We start from the raw sequence: 12,419 nt of genomic DNA on the forward strand, positions 1-12,419 counted from the left end.
TGCGACCCACCAATATATACAATATGTACAATATATACTAAAATTTCATAGAAATCGTATCATAAACACCAAAAATACAGTCAGTTCAAGACATTTTTGATTATAGCTCAGGTCAGGGAACATCGAGGAAGGAGTGCGACCCACCGTTGGAAAGGTTTCAACCTCAGCTACAACATATTAAAATTTAAAGAAGAAGCATCGATGGGGTTTCGAAATATTCGAGATCAATTAATCGAAAATCAATTTTTCGGTTAATCGGACCTTCGATTATATCGAATAAAATTGGGGTGCCATAAAAAGCTTGTAGTACACCACGAGGGCTTTCCAAAACACCAAAATTTTTCGAATTCCAATAATTAGAACCGGGGATATGACCATTTGAATATTCAATTTTTGATCCCTTATAGCTCGGGTCAGGGGGTCTAAAATGGCGGAAAAAGGGGGTGGGGGTGGATCTGATATCACCTATTTCTAGCCGCCTAAAATTTGGGGGTGTTTCAAAATGGCGCGGCCCATCGATATTTAACCTTTGCGGATAACCGCTTGTTGATATCTCTCTGTTCTCTCTCCAGAAGTGGTTACATGACGAACGGGACGGGACGTCCATGAAAATAGATTTTTAGCACACATGAGATACTCAGTCCCGGCATTATGCACTTCGCGATTATGCACCTGACGGAATTATTCACATACAATTATGCATGATTGCCTACCATTGTATGTATACTATTTTGCGACGCGGGAGATTTGAAAAAACTGTGCTTCTTTTTCAGAATAAAACTTTAATTTCCTTTATTAAGGTAAAATTTTTAAATATTCTAACAATTTAATGAAGAATTCTGGCCAAAAGTACTGTTTATTAATGTATTTCTATTAAACAGTTGAATCTTTTTGTTTTGACTACTTTTACTACGTGCGAAATTCGTTCTACTGTCGATTTATTCAAAAGAAAGCCCCTGCGGGTATGCAATTATTCTCGATGCATAATGTCATTTCGCGCTTTTTCTCGGTCCCGAAAATGTGCATGTCCCGGGACTGAGTGCATTCGCGATCTGTGAGTGTCAAAAACATGAACTTACAAAGTTTGACCCCGATCTACCAAGCTGGGATTTCAGCTCAAACCACAAAAGTTGAACCATATAATTTTCCAAATATTCCACAATCTAATGATAGTTCTATATTTATTACAGTTTTACCTGGCAATTTTTTGCTTAATAAATTGGAAGGTACTTCAATATATTTTAAAGAGTATAGTATGCAACATGTAAATTTATGTTTAAGTCAGTTATATATATATATTGGGTGTACAAAAAAGTTAAGTTCTCGCTGTTTTTTTTGTGAAAATTCAAGTTTTATTAAAGAAAATTAGAAAGTATTATTTCACTGAAAATATTGCCCATATTATATATATTGTATATACACATATATTGTATATATATGTACCAATCTCTGCATGTTGTTTCTGATGGAGCATGGTCGCCGTAAGTCTCTACAAGATTTCTATGTGCTTCAGCCGCAGATTTCTTTAGGCGAAAGCAGAACAACAGAAAATCCCGCAAATGAGCCTTTTTCGACCCGTCACTCGTCATTTTAAACTGTATGAAGAAATATGTTGTTTACACTTTTCCAAAACAAATGTACTACCAATTACAATCTATTGATAAAGAATCATTATGACGTGGGTTACAAATACCGTCAGTACGTACAGACTTTGACAGCATCTTCTATCGGTGAACAACGAGAACTTTTTTGTACCCCTAATATATATATATATATATATATATATATATATATATATATATATATATACATATATATATATATATATATATATATTGGTATGTGTATGCATATACCTCTGAAAGTGGCTCATTCTCATCACATCCGTTCCCTGACCATGACATAGCACGGCAATTCTTCTCAATCGTGGCCATTTGCCGAGTCTTTGATACAGCAGTCACCTCAATGTTAGCCCCATTGATGACATCATTGGCAGTGAAGTGACGCTGCTGTTGGTGATAACCACCAGAGGCAACAGAAGTTGGTGGAATATGCATAGCAATATTGCTTGAAGAATATACCATTTCCGCATTGATGGGTTTTGCGATGTTTATATACCAATGTTGCAATAGTTCTAGAAAATCCTTCTTTTGCTGAATATTATTGTGTTTTATATTCTAACACTTCAACTTCACACATTCATCCGCAAGTTTCATAATCATTCATCAGTAATTGCTTTAAAAAAAAGTGAACCACATTCAGTTTTTTTCAAGTTTTACCTTGAGAAATATATCTTCACATTTAACTAATTTCAACGAATCAAATTACTTTTTTAATATACGCCTAAAATACGCCATAAGAATGCATATAGAATAGATTTTAATGGCTTGCGAAGCGAAACAACTGCTCTTTTTCCCAATCCAAACCAACAATTGTGTTATTGACGCGGAATTACGCAACTGATTCCATTCACAAAAGTGCACCAGATCGTAATAATGATATTACTAAAAAATTATATGACTACTGTATTTTTCCTTGTTGAATTAGCGAGTTCGTCTTTAATTTTTAATTGTGAGATCCGCAATTTTGGGTAAATACATTTTTACATACATGCGCGAATTTTTAAATATACAAATTTTAGGTAAATTTTACATATATTGTAGCGATTGCAGCTATTTAACCATCCGCATCCTATTCCTTCCAAACCAATTTGAAGCTCGAATTATTGTTTTCATTACTGGCACAAAAATTTCAAAAGTAACTTTTAACAAGTTATGTGTTTGTTTAGTATTCATTAATATTTAATTAATTTTAATTAATTAATTCAATTCTTGAAAAAAAATGCCACGACAACAATTTACCGATTTTTACAGTTGATATGAATTTATTTCCCGAAGACTTCTTCAGACAACTGTTAACACACACTAGCACTCAATTTCATCTAATGAACCTTGAGCCACAAATCAAACCAAGAGTTACAAAGGTGTATTCAATCCGATTGCAGCAAGGCATTGAAAAGTAGGTGAATTATATTTAAAATTCTTCAAATAAATATCAAATTAAAATTTTACATAGGATTTCTTTTTATAACTTTAATCACTGAGAAAAAAAAGAGGCTGCGATTAACTTTTTTTCGTCATAACTTTAACACTTTTTGAGTGTAAAAATATATCAACATTTTTTAATGTTAATTTTACACCTTTTAAGGGTAAAATCAACATGCAAGAAGGGTAACTTTAACCCATAATACACCTAAAAAGGGTAATATTTACACCGATTTCGGATCAATAATGCAGGGTAAAATTAACATTTCCGGAATGTTATTTTGACTTTTTCGGATTTCTCTCAGTGATTGAATTAAAAGCCACTTGGAAATATTCACTATGTTTGTCACAGAATTAATTCACTATGCCTTTTACACTATTAACGAAGTACACAAAATATGTCGCCCTTTATCTTTTGTCAATCTCCATGCTAAAGAGCTACATAATCATAGTATTAAAAACAATAATCAGAATCTAGCACTGTTGTTAAATAGTCAATGACTGGAAGATTTTTAGGATATATAATAATTTATTATGAATAATTGAGTGAATAAGAGGAGAAAAAATAAAAATTTCTCCTCAATGGGAGAACAAGGAGTCTTCCAAAGAAGAAAAGAATAAAAATGTGGAACGCTTCACGATTTTATGTGTCATCCTTGCACACCTCAAAGTCTTCTTCACAATTACCATTGAAATTTCATCACAATAATGCTGAATTATTAGTTGTTTTCCCATTAGTTCGTAATAACTTAAAAGGATATAGAAAAATTTAGTGCTCATGGCAACGAGAACATTTTAGCACAAAACCCAAATGAAAATCATTAAATTCAGCACTAAAAGATTGAACTCCATATCATCAGCACAACTAGTCAACTACCTGTGGCCTCATCTCAAACTCTGGTGGAAGTGGAACATCATGCAAAGATTGTGGATGACACAGCCGAGAATTCGTGTGTATAGGCCACCAACACAAAGTCTGACAACAGTTAGTTGCTTTCAAGATCCATCATCCAACACAGACATAACACATTTGACCCGCGGCCATTCATAAACAAGTTGAACACAACCACGGGAAACACTGTTAGCAAAAAGCTTTCATTAAGCCCTTCTAGAATTTCAATATTAGTGCGAAGTTGTCAGGTTACGGTATGCAGATAATGCACCTCTTAAGCACTTCTTTTGCTCCTGAAGGTCTCTACATAATGCATTTTTGGATCAATTGGCGTCATTTGACGTTTCCACCTATAGCGCAGTGCACATGATTTTCTTGATAAAAGCAATGCGTAGAGATCTTAATGAAAAACAGGAAAACATTTAAAGATCCTGCGACTACGAATTCGGATTACCAAAAGGAAAAAAAAAGGAAGATCACCACCTGTGGCCGGTATTATCGGTTCAGGTGTAAAATTTTCAAAAACAACCGATCTTTTCATTTATTTGTTTTGGTAAAATATATTATTGTTTTGCAACATATTATGCCAAGCGCACAATAACTTTTGTTTTGTAAACATATTTTTGACATTTCAATGAGTGTGAGTGAGATCTAGATATAGTCATCTCGCTCAGTCTTATAGGAAATTTTGAAAACATGTTTATAAATAAAAGTTATTGTGCGCTGGGCATTAATCATGGAAAACAATAATTGAAATGACACGAAAACTGCCTAGAATATGAATAAAATGGTCGATTTTTGCGAATTAAGCGAACAGTGATGATGAATTCCCTAATTCGATATTCAATGCCCCAGATCGTCAAATAAGGCCAGAAGATGAGCAATACATTTCAATAAGTACCTTCAAATTATACAAGAAGGTTACGTTTTCATGGCTGACCTGTGACCTATTATTCCTATTATTCGTTGAAAATAAATCTTATTGACACACCATGAGTTTCATTAACTTCTAATTCTAGAAATTCTAAAAGCTTTTTCCTAAAAATTATCATTTTTTAGATAAATAGAAGATTCATCCATAAAAACCGTTTAAAATTCATTTATTTTACTATTATTTGTTCACTAGTTTTCAATAAAAGTATTTCAGTCTTTTGATGCCTTAAACAGAAATGACCATCTCCAGGCGGTCTTTACCTTTTCTCACCTGGCGCCCAAACGAAAAGTGATAATGAAGAACGGATGGTTTTTTTTTTAATTTATTGGATCCATTGGACCAATAATTACCTTAGAAAAAATTATTTATTATTTTATTATTATTAATAAAATGAGTGCTATTGAGAAAAGTCCTCTTGAAAGCACAAAGAGTTATAAAAGGTTTAAGATAGGGTTAGCGTCCACCGCCGTCTTTGTGTTGGTGACCAATCTCCAGAGCCAAACGGTGGAAATTCTCCTTCACTCAGAAAAAGGCAGTTCTAACTTTGTATGGGATTTGCAAAAATGCAGCTCTTGTCTGTAAGAATATTTTAAGAGCCGAATCAACCTAAACATGTCGTGCTTAGAATCAAGAGCTGTTTTCTAAAACAGATCAACTAAGAGCTGCCGCGTCTTGAGCGAGAGAGAGAGTACCGTCTCTCCAGAGAAAATTTTCAGTGACTTCCAGTGCTGTCAAATGACAGACAAAATAATTCACAGGGCAATTAATTCGCAAAGTTGTGATTGTTTTCGCGAGTTTTTTCAATAAAATTATAGTGAAAATTGTGGGGAGAAGCCTCTACAAGTAGTGAAGTGTCTTGTGGTGCAAAAAAATACAGTGCCGATAAGAATTACGTGGAAATTTGGTGAAGTGAAGCTCGAAAAATAGGAAAATATTTTTTCTTGAAAATTAGAATATTGTGCCCCACGAGCTCGCTCAAGTGTCTGGAGTGTTGTGAAAAGGTGGTTTTTTATTTAGAAAAACTTATATAGAGGAAAAATTAAAAGATTTTTGTGAGATGGTTCGGGTGAAAAAAAAATTGTAAACATGTCGGGCATCTCGCTCAGCGATAATCGGATGGAGAAATATCTTCCCAAATGTGAGTTTTTTTTAGTCAAAAATTGATCACTTTCGCTTGGATTTTAGGAAAACAATAGGGAATGTGAAATATTATAAATTAAGAAGTGTATACGGTGGCATATGGCAATAAAAAAACGTGAAATTCTATTGTGTTTTTAATTGTGAGTGTACGTCAAAATTGTTGCGATACAGCAGAAAAAATCTGATACTAGAATCAAAACTCGTTATGCTTTGCTCCAAGAACTTGTTAATACTTAAAATTCTTCCAGAGACTATTTTTGCCATCTCTGAAAATTCAAAGACTGTACGTTCTTGAACCAAAGCATATTTTAAAATAAATGCTTTCCTTCAAGTAAAATAGTCTTTAAGCTCAACACACGAATGCCCGTTCTTATATCAAGAGCTAAATTAAGAGCTGTTTCCACAGAGCTCTTTTCTGAGTGTTCGTAGGTTGTATAAGCCATTTGACTGTTTTTTTTGCATATTAAAGAAAATACTGTTAAAGGGTTAATTATCAGAATTTGATCAATGAAGGCGTTTCCATTAGTCAATTGAAAATAAAAACTCTGATTTAACCTCTTAAAAGTTCTCAGAACGTCTTGATATTTATAAGGATCTAACGAAATTTTCTGGAGTAGATTGGTATTCATTATTATTAGAATTTTTCTAAAAAACGGCAACGTAAAGTATACGGTATATGGTATACCTGTTGAAAATTACACCAGTGCTAAGTCTAGATAAGCTTATGGTAGCTGAGATTCGTTACAGAGGACCTCGGAATGCTTGCAACTCAGAATGCGTGATGATTCGATTTTGTGTTGAATTTTAATGTATTGTAAAGCTGAGCTATTGTACAATTTTCAATAAAAAAAAAGTTTTAATTCATTATATGAGAATTTCAAATGATTTTTTTCGTGTAGGGAAGGCTCGGGTTTTATTCTTAAGCCAACCTCTACTTGAAAAAATATCTACTTGACATAATAGTACCTGAATTGTTCAGACCAACCGACTACCAACACTCCCTTTTCAAAAATACATATTTCAATTTGTTCACTGCCATATGACATAAAAATATAAAGTAAGAACATCATCAAAAATAATGTAATCATGGAAAATGGCCCTAAAGATAATCTAATAAATAGAAGTTTTTTTCTAAATGAGTTGCAGTTTTCAAAAAATAAAAGTGATTTTCTACAAATAATATACTCATTGTTTGTAATTTGTTACATATGGGCCAATCCATCTCAAGACGACCATAGGGGTACCCTTCATGGTCTTAGATGTTTCTGAATTTTACATATGTTAAAGTGCACGATAAAATAATATACCCCTATTTTTTTTTTCGTCTGAAAAAAATTCCTGGCCGGAGATACATGGCGTCAAAGATGGCGCCTCGCGCTTCATTCCTCAATTGCGATTTTTAGCAAATATTTTAAAATGCTCTATTTCGGGAACGGGTTGAGATTTCTTCTTACTCTTTTTTTTTATTTGAAAGATAATTTTATACTCTTTAAAACGATATACTTGATTTTGCATTATCTGCTTAAGTTTTTTTGTAACGGTATTTTAAAAAATTTTTGAAAAAAATTAAAAATTAATTTTTCTCAAAAACCCCATTCTCAAAAATTTTGATTTTTTTACTGTTGATCAGTAACATTGAGTACTACATTCCCTGAAAAGGCGAGCTTCCACTTTTGCACTTACTTTTTTTTTAAAATATTTGAAAAATTACCATATTTTCAAAATTAAAAATAACCAGCTAAACTCAAAATTTTGAGTTCAACTTTTCAGGGAATATAGTACTCCACAATACTTATAAACAGCCAAAAAATCAAAATTTTTCAAAATCAAGTTTTTGAAAAAAAATTTTTTTTTTTGAGTTTTAAATAAAAATGTCTTTTATTGACAAAAATAAGCCTTTAAATCATATTAAACACATGTACTAATTATGTTTTTTTTGTTTTCTTTTAGTTTTTCAAAAAAAAAAATTTGGAAATTTTTTTGGATTATTTTTGAAAAAATTAAAAAAAAAAAAATTTTGAAATTCCGTTTAAAAAAAAATCTACATATTGACACATGTGTCAAACGTATCTTAAAGTTTGATTTTTGTCAATATAGACATTTTTATTTAAAACTCAAAAAAAAATTTTTTTTTCAAAAACTTGATTTCGAAAAATTTTGATTTTTTGGCTGTTTATAAGTATTGTGGTGTACTATATTCCCTGAAAAGTTGAACTCAAAATTTTGAGTTTAGCTGGTTATTTTTAATTTTGAAAATATGGTAATTTTTCAAATATTTTTTAAAAAAAGTAAGTGCAAAAGTGGAAGCTCGCCTTTTCAGGGAATATAGTACTCAATGTTACTGATTAACAGTAAAAAAATCAAATTTTTTTAGAATGGGGTTTTTGAGAAAAATTAATTTTTAAATTTTTTTTAAAATTTTTTTAAAAGACCGTTACAAAAAAACTTAAGCAAATAATGCAAAATCAAGTATATCGTTTTAAAGAGTATAAAATTATCTTTCAAATAAAAAAAAGAGTAAGAAGAAATCTCAACCCGTTCCCGAAATAGAGCATTCTAAAATATTTGCTAAAAATCGCAATTGAGGAATGAAGCGCGAGGCGCCATCTTTGACGCCATGTATCTCCGGCCAGGAATTTTTTTCAGACGAAAAAAAAATAGGGGTATATTATTTTATCGTGTACTTTAACATATGTAAAATTCAAAAACATCTAAGACCATGACCCCTCGATTTGCGATTTTTTCGGTCGTTTTGAGATGGATTGGCCCATATATAATTATGGTTATTAAATTTCTCTATAGCTTGTATTTCTCGTGACACTCTAAGGATGGCAAATTTAGAAGACAATATAAAAAAAATCAATATAAGAAAGTCAGAATTACTATCAAATCCAATTTTCATGCCTTACACAGCTTTATTTCCCTCTTGAGCTTAGGTATATAGCATAATATATGTATAAGACCTATTAAATGTTATGCACCATGGTATATATCCACTGTGATATAGGTGAAATTATTTCATTTATGTGCCAATGTACATGGCAATATATTGAATACCATTCCCTTGCCTTACAACTGAATGTAATAAGCATTCTATAGCCAATTGTTGCAATTTCTCAGGCCACACTTTTTCCCTGAAGATGGGAAGTACGCTATCGTTACTCCCATTCCGAAAAATGCCAAGCCTTCTGCTGTTTGTGACTTTCAACCTATCAGCATTCTACTCTTCCTTTCCAAGCCTTTTGAGCACCTTATTAAATCTCAAATTCAATTCAATTCAATTTATTTAAAAAAATCGAGTAACTATATAGTAATTTATTAGAGTAATTTATTTTCAAATCGAGTAACTTTTGAACCAGAAGAATCCAGTGTCTGATTTTCAGTCGGGTTTCCGGAAGTTTCAAAGCACTACCAGTAGTGCTTTACTCCGTATTAACCATGACATTCGTATCAAGCTTGATCAAAAACATTTTGCCCTGTTAATTCTTCTTGATTTCTTAAACTCTACTCTCTTTATTTGTTTTCGTCTATTAGCTTAAAATTGCTAGAATCCTGCTTAGTTGGTCGGACTGAATGTGTTAAATTTAACAGTAAAATATCCACAACTTTGTCACTTTCTAGAGGTATTGGTCATGGATCAGTACTCTAGGCCCTCTCTTTTTTTCTATTTACATAAACGATTTGGCTTCATCTCTGAGTAACAAAAACATATATTTTCATTTTTATGCAGATCTACTGCTTCGGTGATCCTCTTGCACCTGATGCATGCTTTACTCAAGCGAATGAGATACTTCATTTGGTTTCTCAGTGGGCTATAAATAATGATCTTCTCAATCCGGCTAAATCTGAAACTTTGCAAATTACAAGTGCGAGACATCGTCCTGATCCACTTTCTCTTTACCTCAATGGCGAGATTATACCTACCTTACGTCCATAAAGCTAAAAATCTTTGAATTATTTCACTGATTCTTTGGTTTGGGACGACCATATCTACTACATAAAAAAGAGTTAACTTTTCCCTTCATACCCTTAACTCTTTTCGGAACACAACATATCCAGCGAACGAATTTCAGTAAAACTCACTTTATTGTAAGTCTTAGTGGTCAAATATGATACTTTTGAAGAGAAAGAATTTTCTCCGCCTCTGGGAAATTGGAAAACTCATGGGTACTCTCGTCTCCAAAAGAACGAAAAGGAGACAAACTTCAATTTTCCAAAAGCCAATAATGTCAATTTTGGAAATAATTTTTGCTTGTCGAATGACTCCTTTACAAGGTTGATTACTAAAACAAGAAGAATTATTGACCAGTATCTTCTGAGATGTCCAGGAAGTGGTCAAGAAAACTCCAAATTCCTGCTTGACGGCGGGATAACCTTACATTTGACCTCTAGATTTTTGTGGACGAGAGTACCCATAAAGTTTAAACAAGTTTTTTTTGAAAATTTAAGAAAAAAATATTTTTCGAATTTATGCAATCTGTAATTGTTAGTTATCTTTATAATACTTATTGGCCCCGAGAGGTTTTTCCTTATTCTGATCTAGAAATATCAAAAAAGTCACAATATCTGCAAGGAAGCAGAAAATTGAAAATTCACGATTTTTGACCAAGAATATCTTAGCTCAGGAGTTAATTGGGGTCCTGCAAAAAATATCCTAGATTTGGACATCCTTATAGTTTGTAATCACCCACAAGAATCGGATTTTTATCGATTCTAAATAGTCCAAAAAAAATTCTTTTTTTCCATGGGTACCCAGAGTCCCAAAGAAGACGAAAGAGTTAAGAAGGTATCAGTACTTCACTCCTCAGGATATTTCAATGTTATTAGTTCGTGCCCTGTTCCTTCCCCTTTTTTCCTATGGTGCTGAATTCTTTTTTTTTCTATGAGGCGCCTGACTATTATATTCAACAATTCGTCTCCTTAAAATGAAACTGTCCTAAGTGCATTTAATTTGTATTAGCATTTGTTGCTAATGACGCATCATGAAGCGTCGTTTGCTACGATTACAGATACAAAGAAAATACACTTAGAACAGTTTCATTTTGAGGAGACGAATTGCATTCGCTATATTTTCAATCTCCACCCCTTTGATCACGTCCGAGTTTTGGGGAGTTTCCTGCCAGACTTCCTGTAGTCACGAACTGACGATTTCGTATCTCGCATTCTCAAATCGCGTCAGCCTGCATTTCTTCTTCCGACTGCATCCGTTAGGTCTTCGTGTCTTGTTGTGCCCAGATCGAGGAGCCGCATTCTTCACAACTCTCTCTTTGTTGAGGTAGTTACTCTTTGGAATGAACTTTCTAAAGCGGAGAAACGCCGGCTTACTCAAAACTTTTGGCAACTTAGTTTTTTTTGTTTTGCTTAAAACGTCAGAAAGATTATTTTCTCAAATGATGCAGATGGCTTATATAATCTGAGAAAGAAAATTTCCACTGTTTTGCTCTGGAGGTTGGTCACCAATGCTGAGATGGCGGTGGATGCAAACATTGATTTCTGACAAATCTTTATATCTTAATAAATGTATGTTTTTTTTACTTTCAATAGCACCAGCTTAAAAGCATTGTTATTATTAATAAATGATAAGTAATAAATAAACAAAATAAATAAATAATAAAAATAAACAAAAAGAGCCTCCCATTTCCTAAATTTTATCATCATCTTACTACTTTCGAATTAGATTTGTAAATCCACAGATTCAATGCCTTCGATGTGGGTAGAAGATTAATATTAGATTTATCATATTTGCGAAGAGATCGAGATGAGTCCTCATATAATTTAGTTGAGATTTTAGTTGAGCTTGTCTTTGCAATAAAGAAGAAAAAAGTTGGACTGAATTGAACTGAAATTCTATGCACAAGACAAAAAATTCCAAAGTATTTGGTTGAAGTAATGGTCTTAAATTTTGACAGGTTATTTGAGATTTTTTACAATTTCAGTTTTGTTGACCTAAACAAAACACGATCTCGTCAGATCGATCCCAAACATTACAAAAACACGTTTTAACACTTAAAAATTACAAATATCAAGTGCGCTATAATTCCCAACAGTCCGTATTACCACATCTAGAAAGAGAACTGAAAGAAATATCGTCAACCGTTTTTCTGCAAGGGTAATTGTAAACAGGCGGCTAGAAGTAGATGATGTCATATTCACCCCCTCCCCCTTCCGCCATTTTGGAACACTCCCAAATTTTGTTTTCTCAATAACTCAACCTTTATGGTACGGATCAGTTTCAAATTTTAGTTTATTAAAAAAAAACTAACACGCTGACCCGAGCTATATGGAGATAAAAATTTATTTTAAAATGTCGATGTTGCATGACCTATAATGAAAAAAAAAAACTCGACTGAATTGTATTTTGAGTGTTTTTGAAGTGATTTTGATGAAAATTTTGTATATTATGTTTCAG

The 12,419-nt window shown here is 32.6% G+C and overlaps 1 protein-coding gene across 4 annotated transcripts in view; it reads right to left on the bottom strand.

Annotated features, from left to right (window-relative positions):
- LOC129808106 (serine/threonine-protein kinase svkA) overlaps positions 1-12,419 on the bottom strand; it is a 59,441-nt gene that overhangs the window by 44,624 nt on the left and 2,398 nt on the right. The window contains exon 1 of one of the 4 annotated variants that reach the window (XM_055857822.1): positions 3,732-3,934. The exons of 2 other annotated variants lie outside the window; for them this stretch is intronic. In XM_055857822.1, the coding sequence (XP_055713797.1) occupies positions 3,732-3,824 (93 nt within the window). In that variant the 5' untranslated portion in view covers positions 3,825-3,934. Of the gene's footprint in view, positions 1-1,856; positions 2,130-3,731; positions 3,935-12,419 lie in introns of those variants that run through there. One more of the 4 variants, XM_055857821.1, reaches the window with a different exon arrangement.

This window comes from Phlebotomus papatasi, chromosome 3 (assembly GCF_024763615.1).
Source record: "Phlebotomus papatasi isolate M1 chromosome 3, Ppap_2.1, whole genome shotgun sequence".
NCBI lineage: Eukaryota > Metazoa > Arthropoda > Insecta > Diptera > Psychodidae > Phlebotomus > Phlebotomus papatasi.